At 45.0% G+C, this 22,896-nt stretch overlaps 1 protein-coding gene across 3 annotated transcripts in view; it reads left to right on the forward strand.

Annotated features, from left to right (window-relative positions):
• Positions 1-22,896, forward strand: part of PAPLN (papilin, proteoglycan like sulfated glycoprotein) — a 593,424-nt gene that overhangs the window by 245,945 nt on the left and 324,583 nt on the right. For all 3 annotated transcript variants that reach the window (XM_086937090.1, XM_086937088.1, XM_086937089.1), the window contains exon 3: positions 20,295-20,413. In XM_086937090.1, coding sequence (XP_086793216.1) covers positions 20,295-20,413 — 119 coding nt within the window. The remainder of the gene's footprint in view (positions 1-20,294; positions 20,414-22,896) is intronic.

The raw sequence follows: 22,896 nt of genomic DNA on the forward strand, positions 1-22,896 counted from the left end.
CCACACATGCAAAGCTTCACCTGGTGAAAATGTTGTTTTTGTACATTTTACGTGCGTCGGTAAACTTGAGCAAGTCCTTCGTGATGCTGGCTGGTACAAAACCGTGTAAGAGGTTATCATATAAGATAGGGAACCACACATTAGAAAAGGTGAAGTCTTTTTCTTATCTAGGGTTATTGTTCGACGGGGCACTGCAATTCAGATCCTTAGTGGAGGACCGTTGCTCAAAACTAATCTCTACAAATGGTGCCATAGCAAACTATGGACGTAGGTTGGGTCGCTGGTCCCCAGAACATTTGCTGAACCTTTACAGATCGATAGGTTGTGCGAGAGTAATGCATGGGTCAGCCAGCCAGGATTTAGTATGTCAGCCCAGAATACGGAGAGCCCGGTGGGGTGGGAAATCTTTTTCCCACCACAGCTCCAAGTTATGGAGTACGCTGCCCCCTGCGCTTCGTTCACAAAAGTCTAAAATGAGTTTTAGGAAGGCACTGAAAACCTGGCTCTTTTCCATGCCCTAATTGCTCTACCCTGTTCTTCTGTACTATAGCGCCAAGACACGGCGGCAATCGAGCGCTTTAAAAATATTTCAGTCAGTCAGTCTGGGTCAGAAGTGTGGGGCTATGTGAATGTGGAGCAACTGCAAGTTGAGGAAAATAAATATATGCGAAGGATTTTAAAAGTCCCTCAGTGCACCTCAGCTGCAATTGTACATAGCGAACTGGGGAGCCCATTCATTGAGGACCAGATCAAGTTAAGACCCAACATGGCATGGATGAAAACCTGGTCAAATCCAGAGGCAGTCCTAAGTAGACAAATCCTGGAAGACTGCTTGCACAGGGACAAAGGGCTACACATCCCTTGGTTAAATTATGTTAAGATCACCCTGGAGGGTACTGACCGGAAGGATCTGTTCATCAACCCTAACTCTATCTTACCCTCGGATAAACTAAAAATTAAAAGACTGTTATCCGATCATCTCGTGAAGCGTAGATCAGTAGGGGAAATGACCAAACAATCTGTAGGTGCCCTTAGTCTTATAAAAAATGAGGGCATGGAGCCATACCTGTACTTGGTACACAATGCACAGGATAGATTCCTAATGACCAGCCTTAGGTTTAACCTATTACCACATTTATTGGCGGATCCTGTAGGTTTCACACTAACAATTGAGCAGAAGGGTACCTGCGGGTGCGACAATAGATCTCCGCAGGACACCCTTCGTTTTGTACTTTTGTGCCCTTTTTTTAAGCACCCCCGGCGTAAATATTTTTGGGAAATTAAAAAAAAAAGAAAATTTTAGGCACGCCAAAACGGCTTTACTCTACCTGCAAAGAGCTAATGACCCATGGACACGCTATTGTATTATGAACTTTTTGAGGTTTGCTGTGAGGTTAAGAAACACAAGAGGAGTCAGCTAATCATGCGGTTTTTAAGCACGTATTTTTATCTGTTTGTATTGGTAATTCGAGATGATCCTCAGATGTATTTTAATTCTGTATTTTAACCTTGTAAATATATTTGTACTTTTATGATGCTTTTTAATCATCGAATAAAGAATTACTGACTGACTGACTGACTGACTGACTGACTGACGTGTGTGGAGTCCATAAATCTAGTACTTTGTTACTTTTCTAGGAATAGTCGCACCATTCTTGGAACATCTCATAAAATTCAAAATTAAATGTGTTGTCAATCAACTGTTCCCTTGTTAACAATGATGTTTTAAAAGTAAAGGGGTTGTGCTTAAACAGCACCACGTATGTCCAGTTAGACAAGCAATTGGCTGGCGGGGAAAATGGCAGAGCTGGACTAGAACAAAAAGAGCACGCGGGCATCGCAAGTGAACCAGATCCTCCTGCGGGTGTTCTCCTCTCAGGGTAATAGCTTGAAAAAATGACGCCAAATAGGGCATCAGACATGTTTCCAGATGTGTCCAGCCCAATCAGCCAGGCCCAGTGAAGGAAAAATAATGAATTATTCGAGTACTTCAGGCTCTTTTATAGGAGCCAAGGGCAGCATATATTTTTTAGTAGCAATAACATTATGCTGTGTAGGGACATGCTGTCCTTGGTACAAAATGGGGGCATATTTATCATTGTGTTGCGAAGCCCATGAACCACGCAACGGGCGCGAGGGTGATGTAACAAGAGCTATCAGGTCATGCAAAGCCACCTTGCCTAGCCCGGCATGGCTTGTTAAATCTAGAGTAACACAATGCCGCACAAATTGCTACGCTGCGTTCCTTTGCCCATGGGAGGTGTTCCGCGGGTGGGGCAAGGGTGTACCCATGCACCCAACCATGGATTTTGGTGAATTCCCAGATTTACCTGGTAATATGCCCATATGCCACGCCTCCCTAGGTGAGGTGTAACGAGGAGAAATATATACATATATCCTTGTTTTTTCGTTTTAACATGTGTGCTGCATTATACAGCACACATACGAAGAGGAAAATGCATTAGCGGATTGCTTTTGTGCAGGAAGGTGCATCTTCCTGCAAAAAAACAATAGTGCTTACAACACAAGAACCCTTGCACCATGACGCAGGGGTGTCTGCATTGGCGCTAGGCAGCACTTTATGCGGCTGCTCAAGGAAAGGACAGGAATTGACCGAATCATGTTAAACACAGGACATTCCTGACCTTTCACGCAGTGCAGCAAGGTGGCTTGCTGCGTTGCGCTGCATGAAAGTTTGTTAAGTTTGCCCTATGGGAGCTACTTCAGGCACATGTTTCTCCACATGAGATATGGAGTTTTTCTAGTATCAAGATCTACACTAAAGAAAACCGTGAGAATCCAGGAGACACAGCCCAGGTGTTACATACAGGACCTTGTATAGAATTAAGTGAGTGCATGTCAGGACATCTATGGGCCATTCCTGGATTTCTAGGGAGCATGAACATTAAGAAGCTTCACCAGACACTTTGCATTTATATTCCATCTATTTTATGTTGGAATCTTGGGCCAGATGCACGACCATTCTGTTTTGCGGGTGGCAAATTGCGATTTTTTGCTACTAACAATTTGTGACTCGCAAAATGGAATGTACTAATGTGTCGCTGACACATTTAGCAATTCCCAATGTGGTCGCAAATTACCTGCCTCATCAATAATCATGAGGCAGGTCGCAATTTGCGACCCATTGGGAATTGGCTACAATCACAGGGAAGGTGGCCTGCTGGGGACAACAGACCACCATGTCTGTGTTTGCTTTTTAAATAAAACTACAGATGTTTTCAAACGCAGCCCATTTTCCTTAAAGAAAAATAGGATGAGTTTAAAAGAAAAAAAGAAAAAGTTTTCTTTTCATTTTTTAAGAAGGGACCACTTCCTGCTCTAAAAAAATATTTTCGCTGCCAAACACATAGGGGAAGGGATCCACTGTGGATTCCTTCCCGTTTGCAACTGGCTTACTACTAATTTGAAATTGGTGGTAACTATGATTGTTTTGTGACAGCATTTGCAATTGCAAAACAATAGTACATCCCCCTGCGATTCGCTATTAGTAAGGGACACTATTGGCACGCCCCTTCCTAATAGCGACTCGCAAATCCTATTTGTGAGTTGGTAACCGGTAACCAACTCACAAAATAGGGTTTGTACATGCTATAACCCTTTTTAGCGGTCGCAAACGGTATGATTCTCTGTTTGCGACCGCTAAAAATGGTCACACATCTAGCCCCTTATCATTTGGACACAGGGCACAGGATCTCTGTTTTGGGCTGGGCTGTGCTGCCTACCGCTCGTGCATTGACTTGCAGAACTTCCGAGATAAGTTTATGAGCTTTAGAGAGTGCAGAGCCTGGACAGGGGGCACTTAGCGTTGCACCCTGTCAGCGCACACTTTCATGATATGGCGTTTGATACTTAAAATTTCTAGAGTGCTGCTAACATATATTAAAGTGTATATCTGACTGATTCTTAAATGCCGCAGGGTGTGCTCAGTTATGTTATACTGCTCCTTACGTACCCTGCTACTGTATGCCAACCTGCCTGTGGCGCATAATGACAATGATAATAACTATTTTTGTTCAGCGCTTAACCACTTCCGTGCTGATGACGAAACTGCTCCGTCATCAGTCGCAGTAGCGTTGTGCTGATGACGGAGCGGTTCTGTCATGGCCCGCCCGACGCGCCTGCGCGGCGCGTTCTATTGAGCGGGCGGGGCCATGACAGAACCGCTCCATCATCAGCACAGCTCAACCGAGGCTGGTGGCGGAGCGGTTCCGTCACCAGCATGGGCGCGCCGTGCGGCCCCGCCCCCTTAGCGCTGCGGCGGAATAGCCGCCGCAGCGAAGGTGTTAAGACTATTCACCTCAGATGTCTGCAAGGACCAATAAATGCAAGAGGCCATCTTGCCTGCTAATACCAGACAGCTGCTCTTTGCGCCTGCTTGTTAGGGGGATTATTGCGATGTTCAAACAGACGTAGGGGCAGATTTACAAGCCCCTTGCTCCACTTTTGCGTCACTTTTCCCATGTAAAAGAGTTGCTAAAAATACGTGGCATGTTGTAAGCTACCCAGTCACTGGTCTAAAAGGGCCAGAACCTGGACAGTAGGGTTATCCATTTGCTTACAGATATTGTGATGAGTAACCCTATTTCCCCATTGCTTAAAGCAATTTACACGTTGCCCTAATCTGTAAATGACATATTGGCATTGCCTCATATCTAAAGCCTCCTTGCTAAGTCGGTTTCTCCGTTCACCCAAAAGCATCACTGCTCTCAAAGTTTACACCCTTCCTCTTAGCGCCACTGGAAGGAGCGCTGAGTGTGGGCGCTGAAGAGCAGAGGAAGAAAGCGCCAGAAGGTGAAGCGCCGAGTGAAAGCGCCAGAACACCAGCAGAGAAAGAGCCGGTTGCGCTGGACGCGAGTGTCCCATGGGCGCGAAGATGCAACAAGGACGTAAGTGAAGGTCGGGAGCCCACCCCGACATTGCCCAATCACCCCTGAAGCTCCGTAGTTGTAGAGTGTGGCGCGCTGCGAGTAAACGCAGTGAAAAGGGCAGCCAGCGCTGCAGGAGCAGAAGCCAGGAGCCTACCCTGACTCTGCCAGACCCCAAGAGAGAAGAGAAAGTGCCCTCGCGTGGAGGACGGCGCCCCACGGAGACCGCCTGCCAAGCGGTGCTGACCGAGCGCTGTTCGCGCCAAAACAGAAGAAAACCTCACCCCCGATGCGTGAGACATCGCCTACCTGACGCGCGGTAAACAGGGAGCTCGCCTGGATCGCGTCTGATTGCTCCAGTGCCTGAGGAGCGTCTGAAGAGGTGCGGAGGGCGAGCTGCATGAAGAGGCTGGCTGCCGGTGAGTGCTCCGTGAGACCGAGTGAGCTGAAGAATGCATGGAACCCAAATCTCGTGGTGAATGAGAGTTCCAGTGGGGCGGCCATCTTAGAGTCAGGCAGCTGGAAGGACATCCCTGTGAAATTTAACGGCGGCCATCTTTAAGTCAGGCGAACAGTGGGAATAAGCATTGGTAAAGGACAAACATTGGCAAAGACCAAACAATCATTGGCAAAGGCAACAGACATCCAAACAAGCATTGGTACATGCAAATCAACAAGCATTGGTACATGCAAGGACAAGTGAATCAACAAGCATTGGTACATGCAAATAAACAAACATTGATACATGCAAATCAGCGAGCATTGGTACATGCGAAGACCAGTACAAGCAGTGGTACATGCAGATAAACAAGCATTGGTACATGCAAAGACAAGTGAATCAACGAGCATTGGTACACGCAAGTAAACAAACATTGATACATGCAAATCAACGAGCATTGGTGCATGCAAAGACAAGTGAAGCAACAAGCATTGGTACATGCAAATAAGCAAACATTGATACATGCAAATAAGTAAATAAGTGAGCAGTGACGCATGCAACTAGACAAACGCTGATACGTGCAAATCAACAAGCACTGATCCACGCAAAGAGACACAAGCATTGAGACACGCAGATCAACAAGCATTGGACAAATCGCAGCAAAGAAAGAAAACAAGTGTTGCTGAAAACCAAACGAGCACTGGCGAACATAACAGAATCAAGCATTAGCAAAGACCAAGCGAGCATTGGCGAAGGCCAAACAAGCATCGCTAACGTCCCAGCACATGACCAGACCGCAGGTTTCGACTAAGCACAGATCAACTACGAAGACGAGAAGACAAATGAACAGCCCGTGCTCTGTGAACATGATCCATCAAAATCCTCCTCTTATGGCGGGAGAAGAAATCTCACGACAGTTCAATCCCTGCTTTGACGCACCACCCCCAGGGATGCAGACGGATACCTGGAGTTTGTGTCTCAAGCGGAACCAATGGCTGGCCACATTGAGTGATTTCCTGGATGCCAATGGAGAGCAAAGAGAGAGGAAATGCCTAATGCTGCTCCTCCATTTGGTAGGTCCAGAGGGCCGATGCCCAATCGAAACATTTTCCGACGAAGACACAGACATCTATAAAAGACTCCAAGAGAAGCTATGTGCCCGTCTCTCCGCACAAACGGAAGTGGATCGAGAGCGCATCGCTTTCAACACAGCTCGGCAGGAACCCGGTGAACCACTGCCAACCTTCATCACTCGGTTAACAAACCTGGTACAAGGCTGCCACTTCAACACCTTCACGAATGAGGACGCAGTCCGACTCCGGATAATAGAAGGCTGCGCAAACCCCGACACGAAACTCAAGATCTTGCGAGGAAAGTGGTCACTGGAAGAAATCATCAGGAAGGCTGAAATTGGACTGCACGTCAATGTAAGAGACAAATCAAAGGCCCCGAATCTGAAAGCAAATAATCAAGACGCCCGGACAGATAACCCTCAGAAAACAAACGGAACTGAAAGGAGAGAGAGGGAAGACAGACCAGCAAAAAGACAACGGGAAAGACGCAGTGACAAAGAAAATACAACGGATCACTCAGAGTCGGACTACTCAGCATCCGACTACTCAAGGTCAACCAAGGACTGCTCGGAGTCAGATGACCCAGAGTCAACCCAACACCGAAGGTCGGCGCAGGGACATCAGTCGACAAGCAGTGAAGACGAGTCCAAGGAAACATCTGGCCGGAGAACACATAAACCCCAAGTCAGAGGTGTTGGAACATCAAGCAAGTGGGAAGGAGAACCAGCAAGAAAAGATCCATGCTTTCATGGGCCCCGAAGCATCCATAGGCCCCGCGAAAACGACGAAACAGAGCGTAGATGGGTAACATCAGACGAGAAGGACGAAGAGGCGAAAGCTTGGGATCAAGCACAAGGAACAAGCACGGAATCTTCAAACAATCTCCCAAATGAGGCAGCATTGAAGATATTCCAACAAAGACACATGGAGAAGCCTTTCAAACACAATTCCGAAGGGGAAAGCAGCTCGTCACGGACCACCCGGTTCCGAAGACCACCTAGAAGGACAATCCCAAATGAACACTCACAGAGGGAACTGACGGAACACCCCTCTGATTCAGAAAGCACGTCGGCCCGATCTTTTGAGTCGGCAGAGTCATGGTCCCGACAACGACCACGTGCAACATTCTTAAAGAAACATTCCCAGAGGGAAGTGAGGGAAAATTCCTTTGATTCAGACAACATGTCGGTCCGATCGTTTGAGTCGGCCGAGTCATGGTCCCGACAACGACCACGTACAACATTCTTAAAGAAACATTCTCAGAGGGAAGTGAGGGAGAACTCCTCTGATTCGGACAGCATTTCGGTCCGATCCTTTGAGTCGACAGAGTCGTGGTCCCGACACTGGCCATGGCGCCAAGCACCTGAACACATCAGCAAACCAAGAGACACTCCTCACGTCGAGAGCCACGTGTCCCACACCAATGTCAATACACAATCGATCCCTCCACCAGGCAACCTGTCGCATCGAGCACAGGTGCATCGTGACACCAATACCACACCGTCACCCCGGGTAGGGGCAGCAAGGTTGACTCGAAGGCCCTGGTCCTGGTCCTATAAAGCGGAGGTCAGCAACGTGGCCAATAGCACCCAAATAAAAATGGACCAACCAGTCAATCCGCAAAAGAAGCCAGACACGGCGGGAGAACTAAGTCATCATCGGAGGAGAACAAGACACACCAACACTCAGCCGACCCCAGGGTCTGCCTGTTCCAGGCGTGTGCAGGCGTGGGAGAAACAACCCGAGACAGCAAATCAATCTCCAAGTCATAAACTGACCTCCACCGTTCATACCTCACCGGCCGGCATCCCAGACTCGAAACAGGAAGACAGTATTGTTTGTGACCTGACGAAGCAAAAGGCAGTAAAGATAAAGGCGGTGAATGAATTACTGAACCAAGCCAAGACAGTCTCATCAGATAGCACCATACTGTCTGGCATACATGATCCTGGACTGGAGGACAGTGTTGCCTTCAACCGGACAAGACAAACGGAAGCAGAAGTGGATACGGGCGCTCGGAAGAGGACCAGAACACTATCCACCCATGAAAGAGATCGAGCACCTACACCACCAGTAGTTACACCACGGGAAAGAGACATGACGACTGCGGAATGTGAGAGCAGACAGTTCACACGCAACGTGATCAAGAATGCCCTGATTAAGACAACCGAAAAATTGACCAAAGTCAAGCCCACCTCGGATTCGACATTACTGAGGTTCGAAGAGCAGGCTGTTCGCCAACCTGTGTGGCGGATTGAAGAACTGCGAACACTAAGGACATTAAGCTCATTTTGTTAAGAAAGGGGGAGATGTAGTATGGTGAGACGCAGTCTAGTGGTTGAGGGGTGGAGACAGAGGGAGGAGCAGGAACGGGAGGAGCCGGGGAAGAGGAACCACGGGGACAGTTAGAGTAGGGACGGGGACTCGTGTAATGGCACCAATAAAGAGCTCAAGGAAAATACCAGTCGTGTCCGTGTGTTAATGGTGGGGACACGACACCTTTGTTCACGTTGCTTCTGTGTGTACATCACTTTTGCTATAGCAATGTGCAACAGACCATTGTCATAACACGCCCCACATTCATTGGTAGGCAGAGGACACAGCCAAGCTGGGATGTTTAATGCAGTCAAGTTAGCCCCACCGGCGCAGATGCGTTCAGCATCCTTGTCAGTGCTACATACTCCGGTCCTTCATCTTCACGTGAGTAGGAGGAGGAGGCGGGCTTTTCATCTGGGGGAGTAAAGTAACCGGTGCATGTGTGCACATGCACGCTAGGAAGTATGGCATACTTCTGGGGTATCTGCTTATTCTGGAGACTTCCTCTTGTTGGGTGAGGGCAGGTAGCACAGACAAATCCAACAAAGAACATTTTGTGCATCTTGGTGTCACTTTTATGACACAAAGTCATTGAAAAAGAACCAGAATTTGATGCAGTTTACCCTTCAATTGTGATTTGCGAGAACAGAAAGTCTGCCAGTGTAATGGGATTGTCACAAATACGACATTAGTGGAAAGGGCAGGTTTGTGGGTGTTTCTGGGTGGTTCAGCCTGAATAAACTGCTGAACACCCACAAAACAGTGCATTCAAACTCACTGGCTTGTGAGTAGTCACAGACGTCTTGTAGAATGTTTCTCACCCTGGAAAGTAACCCCTGAACCCCAGTGCGTAATTCATGAAATGTGCAGGTGGAGGGGCCCAAAGTTTTTCCTAGGAGCCTTCCTGCGAAAGACAAAATTCCAGGCTGCCAAACACATGGGTTGCCTAGTCTTGACTCCACCTCATGCCTCCTTCCCCACCACCCTACACATCTTGTCTTTTTTTCTCATTCTTACTGGTTCTTTTTCATCCTTGCTTTCTTCCTTTGTTGCTGTTTTAATATTTTTCTCTTCCTCCAATTTCTGCCTGTCTCCTCGTACTACGGGTCAAAGTCTGATGATAAAAAAAAGTGTTGATTCCCAATAATTAGTGTCGGTGCCGCCACCAGCTACCACCCACACAACTAAAACTATGCCCGCTCTCAGATTGATAGCCACTTTTGTCTACTGGCAGTGCTTAATTTGAGCCTGTGGTTTCCGGTGCTCGGCACTGGATCTTAATTGTCAACACTTGCATTTATGACAGTCTGCCACTTGGTGGGGCTGTTTGTCTAATTTAGTGACGAGCACAACAGTTGTTTATTATGCATGCCATCCAAGTAATTCTTATTGCTTTGGGTTCCTGGAATAGTCTGAATTGGAACATTTAGAGGAGTGAAATGCCTACCAGTTGAATGGGTACTGGCCTTCACGGTGCTGGTAATGGCAATGGGTGGTGCAAGCGGCAGTGGCTTCCTGCAGAGGGACCCAGCGGTTATTTTTTCACAAATTAAGTACTGAGTCTCCAACCCAGGATATCAGGAGTTTTTCCTGGTGTTCACGGCTGGAGCAGAGGCAATGCCTTGTCAGTGTTCAACACAACGGTTCATGAAGTTGTCAGTGGTCGCTTCGCAGAGTTATTAGTTGCGGTGGTGTACTTGTGTTAAAAAAAACTCACCGTTATTTGAGCATGCAACCACAGAAAGGTATTGGCTTTCTCCACGTTTCTTTAACGTTGTGTTTTAAGCCTCAGGGCCTTGGGAATGACAAAGTAGAAGCCAGGCTTCGGAAGCAGCTCTGGGCCCAAGCAGTGCAAACACAGTCCTCCGCCCCCTCCTTGTACACATCCCGGTGGACCACTCGTGCCTGCGGGATCTAAGTGGGCGAGGAGCAGCGCGCGGGTCTCCCAGGAGTCTCCTGTTTTGTTTCCTGACAGCTTGACCCCTGACCCGACCTGTAGCAGGTAAGAGAGGGCAGGTGGGGATGCTGAACAATGACTTAATCCCATTTCCTGTTCCCAGAAGCAGCTCCAGGGCAGGGACTGGGTCATTTAACTGCAGGTAATTGATGTCAAGGGTTCAGAGCGCGGCCCTCATTACGGCTCCCTGATCACGGACCTTTTGTGTCTCTCCGGTTTTCATCTTTCTTACACACAAGGGCACGCAGAGGGCAGCCAATGAAAGAACAAAACAAATAGGAACTCACTCCAAGCTGAGTTTGCTGCTGCTCCGAACAACAACAAAAAGAGTATGCAGCAAGCTGAATAAATATTCTCTTGGTATTTAATAATCCGACGTTTAAAATCAAATTTAAAGGAGTTCCTTTTAATTCGGATTTCTTAAGACAAAAGAAGCAAAGCACCGTTGGTGGGAAGCAGCGCAGGGGCAACCGGTTTATTTTGTAACTTCCAGCTTCCAGTCTTCTTGTTAAGGAACCTCTATCAAATACAAACGGAATACTCACTTCCTTTTATTCAAGTAACCTTGAACCCCTTGCACTTTCCCAGTGGAACTCAAGCATTGGTAAATCCAACAGGTCTGGCTGGTGTTGTCTGAAATACTTTTGGCTTTACCAACGCTTGTTTTGTTGTGAAATAGTTTTGTGATAAAGTTTTACAAAAGCAACAGAAAGAGGGGTACATACACGTGCACATGCATGGGCGGCCATCTTTGGTTTTGAGCTTATTCAAAGATGGCTGCTCATTGGACTGCATTCCTGGGCATCTTGGCGCCATTTTTCAATGCTTTTAAAGCCCATTCAGAGAAGGCCCACAGTTCATGCACGTTGCAAGATGCTGCGATGGCACGGCAGTAGTTTATGGGGAGCTGCCTGTCCCTCAAAAAGTAAAATTTGATGTCGCTATGAGTCAGTAGAACGTGGTCACTCACACTGAACAGAAATAGTGGCGGAGTTGGGCTGACCATTGGCCTATTGTCCCTAGTTGAATGCTGAAGTGGGAGGAACAAAAACGTAAATGACACAACAACAGACCAATGGACGAAGTGGGCTGCTGAGAGTCTCTATAAGAAGGAATATTATACGTGAAATATTAATAAAATCAAAAGGTCTTAGACCCAAAAATATGATTCTTACTTGTACCAAGAAAAGGCACTATTGGCTTTGTATTACTGCACCCTGAAGGCATAGTTTAAACACACAAGAATGACTAAAAGAGATAAAGAATGGGATGGAAAAAACAAAGGCAAAGTACAGCGTTTAGCCCAATAGTCCTGGCACTGAAGTGTTTTTCTTTTTTATATCTCGCCAGCGCTTACAATCTTGATATTGGAATTTCGAACTGGCTAGTTTGACAAGAGTAGCGTGCTACTTGCCAAAATGCACTTCAACGCCTCGTCAGGGATAGTAAGTGCTTTATAAATAGAATTACAATTACAACATGTGCTGGGTGAATAGCCACAAGGCTATGGCATTTCTTTGCATCAATACCCTCCTTATTGAGAAGGAAACGTTTTAGTTCAGCACGAATTTCTTATAATAGCTTTAGGGTTCACGTTTAGAGTGTGTGTTCTTATAATGAGTATTCACGTTCCACTTTAAATATTTTAGGAAATGATGATATATTCGAATTTGTGGTGTGTGGCGTGAAGTCTATAATGGCTGTTTCCGCACTTTGTTAAATAATAACTAGGCTTGAATTTTCTGCTTAAATTTATTTTTTATTTTATCTTCAGGAGAAGGAGGTCAGTGACAGATAGAAGCTATTTACTTGTGTTTCACAAATTTTGTACTTTACCTGTATCTGTATGTTGCTGATTGCTAATTTTGGTAGAATTTATCCTTGATTTTTTTTTATCCATATGTTTGGGCAGATGTGCCATTGTCTTTCTGTGTTTTTGTGTTATAAAAATTAAATGCAAACAACATAACAATAGATATAGGTAGTTATTAAGTAGTTGTGGGATACTTATGCGGCGTGTGTGCAGTGGATTCTACATAATTATTATTATTATTTTTTTTTTTATCGTTAATTTAACGTCCATGCTTTGATGTGTAATGAAATATTTCTGGTACATGAATGTACAGAAATTGAGAAATAAAAACACACCACCACAAAAGTAGTAGTCAAACATTAATGCTTAACCTTAACACAAATATATGTATAATCACAAATAATATATGTTCACGAACACCAGCTTCAAACAAAGAATAAAAGCCCCAGGTAGCCAATGAAGGGATGCCAATGAAGGACCACCACCCCATCAGACTCCTCATGCATCCCTTCCTCCCACTTGACCTTAAAAATACTTGTTCGAGAGTCGCTGATTTGGACATCCCTGCCAAACACATCTCCAGTTTCAACCACCACATTCAGATGTCCATTTGACTTAAACACAATGGGCCTCATTTATGAAAAGTGACGCACCGCTGCGTGAAAACAGCGATGCGTCACTTTTCAATTTGCCCTCCTTGCGACATGCTGGATGCGTCATATTTACAGTATGACGCATCATGTCGCAAGGAGTTACAGATACGTCAGTATTGCTGATGTATCTGTAGGCGCAAAAATGACGCATTGCTGGAGTGTGTCACGAAAGTGACGTAACTACATCAATGGGTCATTTCACATGATCAAGTCCAATTTCAAATGTGCCTGCGTCAGTCTTACGCCTGCTGTGAGGCAGGAGTAAGATATTGACGCATTTGCGTCCTAGAAGTGACAAAGTGAAATCTCATAGATTTCACTGCGTCACTTCTACAAGGCTTACTTGCGTCAAAATGCCCACCCTGCATACAATATACCTGGCGCAGGTATAATATGGGTGCAGGGGTTTACAAAGTGATGCATCTACCTGGATGCATAACTTTGTAAATATGGCGCACATGGCACATTTTTTACCCTGCTAGTGTGTCACAAAAAGTGACGCACCGGTGGCGCAAAAGTGACACATGGGCTCATAAATATGCCCCAATGTTGTGGCTGCTGAAAATATAATAAATATGCAGTGTTTTGGCACTTATCATGCTGAAGGCATTGACGGCTTACCATGTGGCTGCTTTGTTTGAATGCTTTTCGAGTTCATTTTATAATGTACTATGGACTCTTCATCAATACTTTGATTTGGACAGATTTGCCAATGCCACATCTGCCTGCACAATAGGGAAACGAATGAAATGAACTAGAAAGCATAAATGAAATTGATGGGTTATGTTTTCCAATTATGCAGACATGTAAGTGAACACAGATAGATCAAAAGCCCGAGGCCCTTTTGCAGATAGATTTCATAGGTAATACAATCACGTAATGAAAACCGGGCACATATCTACTCTTAAAATACTGCCGCCCACCTGGGACCGGACTTTACATAACGTTTGCACCTTTAGAAATTGACCTTGTCAAGAACTTGGGGGCATATTATCATGCCAGTTAACTGCGTGCCAATTGGTACCAATTTCAAGCACAGCAAATGCCATGTTTTTGTGTGCTAAATGTTACAGCTTGCACGAGCGAATTAGGGTAATGTATAAGCATGCCAACAACTTTCACGTAAATGAAGCCGCTCTAAGATGGCCACCACCGGGAAACCACCCCCTCGCCACTCCCACTCCGTCTCGCGCCACTCCCACCCTTGCCTCGATGACCGACAATGATTAATACACGCGTCTCTGCGTTGACGCTTACTTCCACCACTTCGGGAAGCCGGCGGATTGCCATTGAGCACACCGCCCGTTCTTCGCTCGGATCGCGAGTGAAGGAGCACTGTCTCAACGGAAAGGTAAGGGTTCCTTCGCGACTGCTCTACCTGCCACGAACCCGTGGTGCCTTCCCTTGCAAACCTTAATTCCGCATTGTCTGTTTTCAGAATCTTACTCGAACGCAGAACCAAAAGCGGTCTAATTTAATATTTCGGCCAATTCCAGCGGAAGCCCACAGCGGGCTCAGGAACCTATGGCCATGATGTTATAATCCTGTTAACAGGACATCGAGGTAATATTCTGTTATCACTCACCACAAACTCACGGGCGCACTCACCCACCCAAGCCCTGAGACTTATTGTATTCTCTCCCATTCAGGCACCAACCTCTACCCCACAGTCTCTCCCAGCAACATAGGAGACTCGTGAGGATCGTGTGCAGAGGTGCGCAACTTGCCTTATTACTCTATATCTTTTATATATTTTTTATGTATCATGAGGCACATAGAAACCTCTGTCACGCCCTCCCACACAATGCATGAATTTGACACATATTAGATTTGTCTTGACCACAGCCCTCAATATCCGGACTCGCTCATTAGGCACCCCTACCGGCACGTCCTGAAATCGCAATAAATTCCACATGAACCGTCACCACGGCACGACTGGCCCTATGCAACAACGGTAGTCACAACCACATTTAGCGCCTAAATACACACGGTGCCATAAACCGAACCGACTCGAGCCACACTGCTTCCACCATTCTGTACAGCATGAGATTGGCACATTGGAATATAGGTTGTCTGAAATCAACGTCACAATGGCATGGAATCAATGTATGGTTTGTGCATTTTACCTGTAAAAACAACTTTAATTAGTGCTATATTTAAACATATTCTCTATTATTCTCTTTTTCTCCCTCTTCTCTCCCATTCTTGTTCAATGTCACTGTTATCAGAAAAAGCACATACAGGCAAAACATCGTTTATGTCCTGATGATGATCCCAGTTCACTAGGAGCCAGGGATCGAAACGTCGTCGACACTTTGTCAAATTCTGTAACCTTACCAGCGTGTTGAAATTGTTACATGAATTTGTTGTCTGAACTTGCCATGCAAATTTGCCACTGATGCAAGGGACAATTGGCTCCCATGTTCTTTTTGCCTGATATTCTTTACCCTCTTTTCCTTGCTTTCTTGCCTATTTTCTTTCAATTCCTTTGGAGTGTACTTTTGGATAGGTACAGGCTTGTACCCTATCAACGTTCGTATTAGACCTATCTGATGGTCTTTTAAACTGGCTTATATTTTGAAATAAAACTTCAGGCCCGGCTGGGTACTGAAAACAAAATATAGTACTGATTGGAGTCTATATTTGCATCTGTCCTTTTGATAACTGAATCCTACGGACCTCTGTTTTTCGTAATATATTATCAAGCGGCAGCGATAATTATCGCTGGCCACTCTTAGCGATAACTTTATAATCGCCGGCTATCGCTGGCAATTATCGCCATGCTATCGCTGTATTAACAACGCATAGCGCAATGGCGATAATTTTCCAGCGATAGCGGTGTTTTCCATGGAACATCGCTGGATTTCCAGCGATGTTCCATGGAAAACGGAGATAACCTTGCTGATACGACCCTGTGGTCGTATCAGCATAATCCACCCCCATTGTTAGGAATAGGTAAGTCAGCATATCAGCAGACATTAGTTTTTGGCGAAAACCGCGGTGTTCGCCAAAAACTAACGTCTGCTAAAATGCGAGGGCCTCTTTGTAAATATCGCGATGTACATCTGGCGATAAGTTACAAGGTATTCCGTCAGGGGTACACCCAATGATGACCACTTTGCATCTCATTAGAGATGCAGAGCGAGGCGTTGGGAAAACGGGTGCTAACATGCGCTAATGCATGTTAGTACCACCTTGTAAATAGGGCGATAAAGATATTGCCGCTTTAGCAGCAAAAAGTGCTGCTAAAGCGGCGATACAGCCCTTGATAATATGCTCCTTGGTTCTTTCTGTTTACCTAAACCAAAAACATGAACAATATGCTAATATCTACAAAATGGAAACGTTGTGCTACAATCCTCTGGCGTCAATCTTTACATTTTGTCCTCTATTTCTACCGACCTCAAAAAACGTATGACCCTTAATCCCACACAGAATCCCTCTACTTTGTTCCCCTTTCAACTTTCTACTCTCCCGTGTCTCATCACTAAATGCATCTACCTCCCCATACTCCCAACCCCACTCTCTGTGGCTCCACGAGCCCCCTGCTTCCTGCCTCACCGTCTCCATCACCCTCCTCCCTTACGCCATCTGAAACTCTCTCCAACCCTTCCTTCCCTCTTCCCTCTTGCTTCCTTAAACCACCCCTCTATCTTGGTCACCCACCTGACGCTAGCCAGCCTGAGGGGTCGCTGATTACTACCCCAACCCAACCCTCCTCTGCCTCTTTGCCTTCACATCCACCGTCTTCTCCTTTTGTGAAGATCTTTTATTGTGTTCCCCAAGCTCACTGCCCATCCATCCTCACTATCACCATCAGAAACTACCCCCATCTCCTTCTGCCGCATGCCTGCCCTTAGGGGTTGCAGAGAGAGTGTGTCTCCAGCTAAACAGCATGGGATGGCCAATGCCATTATCACTCCTCCAACCTAGCCTCTTCACTACTCCCCTTGTACTATACTGCCATCTCTCCTAGCATGCTCATAGACACTCATTCGGCAAGCACACCCTACCCCTCCTCGCCTTGTCCCTTTTCATTCATCCCGCCTTTGAGGATCACAACATACTCAGCCCCACTCACCCCAAACTCTACCATCTAACCTTTTTCCAAATTCTAACACCCTATCGTCTATAAACCCTCGCATCATCACAGCCTCGCTTCCATTCTACCTCGCGTATGAGAGCTATTGACTATGCTGTACCGCAGCGTCGAAGCTGTGCCGTATGGCTAAAAAGAATTTCTAAAAGATCTATGACATTGCCAGCGCTACTGCACTGCTTTTTATTAAAGAAAAAGTTCACTAGTGCTGGCCATGTCATTGTGATTTTTTAATTATAATTTTTACGGTGCACTGTCCCTACACTCTTGCCTGCCCTATCCCCCTCCTGCATCCTTCTCTAGCCCTGCCCTACCTAGTACGTGTCGGCTCATCTGCCAACTCACTCTCCAATTTTTGGGAATAAACACAAACAAATAGGTAGTAGTGTGTTGGGGGATGAGGCAACATGAGGAGGGAGGGTGGGAGGGAAGAATGTGGGGGAGAGGACAGGCTAAGAGAGTGTGGGGTAGCACATAGACAACGGAGAGTGGGCAGCAAGGGCTGGGGTAAGCACAAGTACAATGAACGGTAGGGAGGAGGGTGGCTGGGTAAGGTACATGGACAACAGAGAGTAGGAGGGAGTGACGGAAGAAGCACATGGAAAACTGTGGGTGGGAGAAGCCCACAGACACCCATAATCCATCAACCCACAAAATCCAAACCCCTTGCCCCAGACGACTGTGTCCGGCAAGTATCATTAAGACTGAGGTTTCTTCCAGTTTCTCCACTGATACTAATCACACCCAGTAACACCAGGGAGACTAAACCTCTCTTTCTTACACCTTACCGGACTTACGATTGACCTCTGTCTGGAATACTTCACTCAGCAGATATAATTCCACAACTGACCACTTCTGCTAAACGGCTGGGATTTCTTCTTGACTCTAACCGCAATCTTAACAGTCATCTCCAAGCCGTGGCTAAATCTGCCAGATTCCAAATGCACAAGTGTAATATTCTCAAGCATCTTCTATCTTTCCAGGATCTGGAGTTGGCAGTGGAGACCCTGATGGACTCTTGTCTAGACTATGGATCTTCTCTTCTCACTGACTACCAAGAAACTAACTACCCCCCACACAGCAGCCATCCATGACTCTGACAGGTTCCTATATGTTGCTCGTTAAGACAAACACAATGGGAACAGCTCTGCCTGCTCTTGTCTATCCTAAAGCCGCTGCTCCATGAGACCTGCCTGCCTGACCTTCAGAGCTTTGATCAACAGACTCCAAAATACCTTGCCCAGAAAACATCACTATTCTGACAGCTCTTGCTTCCTTCACAGCAAGGACCGAAGATCTATCTCCAATTCTCACCTCAGGAAAAGTCCTCACTACACTGATTCTTATTTGACAATACCCCGAGAGTATAGAATGTCCTTCCTCTCCGCATTAAAACTGGCTCGTTCTTTAAAAACTTTAAATCCCTCCTGAAAAACCTGCTACTTGAAGAACACTTACCCATGTCTGCCAATTCTCCCTGTACTTGAACCCTTTGTGCTTTTAGTTAGATCACCTCTACTTTGTTCATTTTATCTATCAATTATCCCAAGCAATTCCTGCTTCTGCGATTTCCAGCACCGCCATTTGGTTAGCCCTACGTCAACTACTGAGATCTCTTCTGCCCATAAACACCCACTTGTATGACTAATGGAGCCTTATGCAGAATACCATGCTACTGTTATTGAATATTTGTTCCTGTTGATTTTGTACTTGTTCTTTTATTATTGGCAATCCAGTTGATGTTCCTCATAAGCCTAACTTTCATGATCAAGGGTGCCTTTTGCAAATTGCTGCGTTATTTGTCTACTTGTGATTTTTCACTTGTATCTTAATTATTTGTAATCCAGGTTGTCCCTCTCCGTACTTTTTATTTTCTTTTTTTCTCTTTTACGGAGTTTTATATAGCGCAAACTTGACTCCAAGGTATTGGGTATCAGAGCGCTTTACATAGCACCAGTTGCATTACATGAGGACACGTTAATTTTTTCTTAGGCACAGGTTGGTTAAAGTGTTTTGCCCAGAATCACTGGAGGATGTTTAGCGTCGTTGCCGAGACTCAAACCCAGTTCCCCAGATTCGAGGTGGACTGCGCTAGCCGTTAGGCCAACTCCTCTCCTCTACCTGTTTACCTCATCTCACCTTGCATGTTGCTGACACTGTTCACCTCTTGTATTGTTATCCCTGCTCACCTTAGACATACTTCAAACAGTTAAATGATATTTTTACGGCATGCCTCACTTGTTAAACTGCCTTTACAGACTTGATCTGCCTTTGTACGGTAATCCTGAGTAAAATGTAAACATTGTAAACAATGCAATGTACCATTTCCTACCTACACACCTCTGTACTAAAGTCCTCTGTAAATCTCTAAATAATATTTTGCTTTGTTATGTTGTCCAGCCAACACTTGGGGCCTGATTCACAAGGGTAAACTTACATTTTCATGAGGCCCGTCCTACCTTTTTATGTGCGGAGTTCTTCGCCCCGACTGCAGAGTTGTGAACTCATAGTGTGTGAATGCCAAAAAAGAGTAAACCTACACAAAATTGTAAGTTTACCTTTGTGAATCAGGTCCCATGTTTATTACTGCATGGGTTTTCACTCTCTTCTTTTCAACAGCACTTTGAAACCCTTCTGGGTGAAGTTTGTGCTACATACACCAAACAAAGAAATAAGCATTTGAATGCACAAACCCTTTGCATGAAGGACCATTGCTGTTAACCTGCCTTGTCCTGACAATTCCCCTTCCATCCTCTTCCTTCTTCATTTCTACACCCTCCTCTTCCTCACTATACAACACTCCTATGATTTGTAGCTAGGTTTGCACTACATAACTCCTATACTCACTGACATAACACATTTCCACATTCCGTAAAAGTGCTATATCAGTTTGATCACAGTGTTTATGATTTGGGTCTTTCTAGAAAGTGGGAGTAGGTGGGTTGTGCAAACCATTGCCCCATCCAGTTCAGACTCTACCACCATTTAGTAGCCTGTTTGTGATATAATCACCCTATGTTTTCCATGGCTACTTTAATATGTGGATTATTCCTTACAGGCTCGGAAGTCCAAGAGGCAGAGCAATGACTTCTGGGGCAGCTGGGGCGAATGGGGCGAGTGCAGTCGGACATGTGGCGGCGGAGTGAGTTTTAGACACCGTCAGTGTTACTCACGCCGGTAAGTCAATTTCCTTTCCTTGCTGATGTTTTTTCAAGCAGTGTACATTCAGAAGACTTTAGTGGCTGAAACCAAATTAGGACAGTGTTGAAATCTGCATACCTTTTCATTTCGGCCTTATCCTGTAATTATTACTGTGTGTAATGACCACCTGTTTCATAGTAGTAGCATATGTCCATAAGCGTGAGCCCAATTTTCTCCCTCTACGCATGACCCTACCCCATAATCAGCAACATTGGGGCAGTATTTGAGATGAGCAGTGTATGAGAATTTACAGAATGCTGTAATTGGTGAAGCCAGTCAATGCCTTCTTCCACCATATGGTTGGTTCGTCCTTTCTTAGGTCCTTAAAGAAGTTCAAATGTGCCTCAGGCCACAAAGGACTAGCTATGCGCTAGTGGATAGTTTTTAAACACACTGAAACCAGGTGATGTGTGTTCAAAACCAGTTTTTCTCAACAAATTTTATAACACTGGTTGTGTGAAACTGAATTGTCTTTTAATGGTTTCACCATTTGTTTTTGATTTGGAATTCTGGATGTTTTAAACTCTATTGAGGCTTATGTAATGAAGTATGTAAATTAATGGAGAGCCAAAACCACATTGGAGGAAACTAAATCATGGAAACACAATTTTTAACAAAGACCATTTTAAGGAAATACAAATATTTTGAAATGAAAGGAAGCATTTTAAAGGAAAGATATGTTTAAGGAAGCTCAATAAAATCGAAAACTACATTAAATTAAACATTTAAAAAAAATGGAATAACTAAAAATAATATTTTATTTGACTAGAAACTAGATAGTTCATGAAATTTGCAACAGAGTATATGTTAACAATGGGAAACACTAGTGTACCCCATATCATATCCCAGTTAGAGAAAAAGTAGTTTTTCAAACTTTAAAAGATACTGATTTAATACATGTGTATATGAACCAAGCAGAAAAATCAACAGACAGAACTCTTTTTCATAATTAGTATCCGTTACACCTTAAAAAGAGGCATTCTATGAGTTGGTTTCAATGAAATGGGAAATGCCAATCCATTCATCTTGAAAATTTTCGTTAAAAAGCTTAGGTGCAATGGTTTCTCAGTAATGGTATACAATGACATTTATTTTCTATTCAATCACACGCAGCCCAGTCTAACCTGGGGGACTGAGGTTGTGATGAAGCTTGTTACAATATTAAATATAATAACTGAAACCATTTGTTTTTTATGGCACTTCATGCCAATCATATGCCGTTCTTAAGTGCTGCGAATATCATATATTAATATTACCCAACATTCAGTTCTCAGTTTACCAGCCTCAGAAGGATAGCAGGAGTCAGGCTTGCCAGGATTCTGAATTGTAACCTGGAGATCACCGCATACTTCAACAGGGAGTGTTCAACTCATGAACCTTCCCTCCTTTCAAATCAATAGTATTTTGGCTGCTGACGGATCAGTTATGAAAATTGGTTGTGAAGTCAGTCTTCAGTTAGATCTCCCACAGTTCTCACTTAATCAGTCAACACATGTTGCGCTAGTATCAGACAGCCGATTGGTGCAAACCCATGTCACATTTAAATAAAAATGTCTATCATTTTGTAAAAAGTTGACATCATAATCATATCTTCTTTATGGTATGGCCTGATACACTCAAATCTATAATCAGAACGGAGGCCTTTGTTAGTTTTGTGACTTTTGAGACATGCTATTTGGTGCGCTTAGCCCATAAACATTGGCCCATTGAGGTGCATGTTTTAGGAATATAGCTCCTTACAGCGCATGCGATTTGATTGCATGCCATTACAACGCGGTCATTACAACGACCGCGTTGTTAGTACGCAATCCCATTACATCGCAAGTCATTACAACGACTTGCAGTAGGGGGCGTGCTGGGTTTAGGAATAGTATTATTTACTATTCATACTCTAGTTTGCGCAACAGCAGGGAAGGTGTTGGATGTTAAATCCAATACCAGTGCGCCCCCTACAGCAAGTCGTTGTAATGACTTGCGATGTAATGGTATTGCGTACTAACAATGCAGTCGTTGGAACGACCGCATTGCAATGGCATTACGTTGTGGAGACAGCATTGTAAACCCTGTTTCCCTGTTTTAGCTGCCACAGAGCCACTCTCAGATGACTGGTTTTGGAGTTTAAGAGTACTCTGGGTGCCCATGGGCATCGCTGGACATGGGAACTGCATCACTTCAGAGTACCAGTAGGCGTGGAGCTCCATGAGAATATCCTACGGATTCATTTAGGTTCCCCCTCCCCCATTATTAGTATTCTTGGCTCTCCGGCCCTCTTGGGAAATCCTTGGAATGCCGGGGAACATTGAAAGATTATTTTGACCCGTGACTGAATCTCTGCGTTAAGCATTTTATTCAAGAACTTGTAAAGATAGTTTCCTGACCTTGTCAGTAGCTCTACTTGGAGCTGCCTGTGATTGGAATCCCTTATGAAAGGTCCATGTTCAAGGAGACGTGTGCTGGAA

The sequence above is a fragment of the Lissotriton vulgaris genome, chromosome 9 (assembly GCF_964263255.1).
Source record: "Lissotriton vulgaris chromosome 9, aLisVul1.2, whole genome shotgun sequence".
Taxonomy (NCBI): Eukaryota; Metazoa; Chordata; class Amphibia; order Caudata; family Salamandridae; genus Lissotriton; species Lissotriton vulgaris.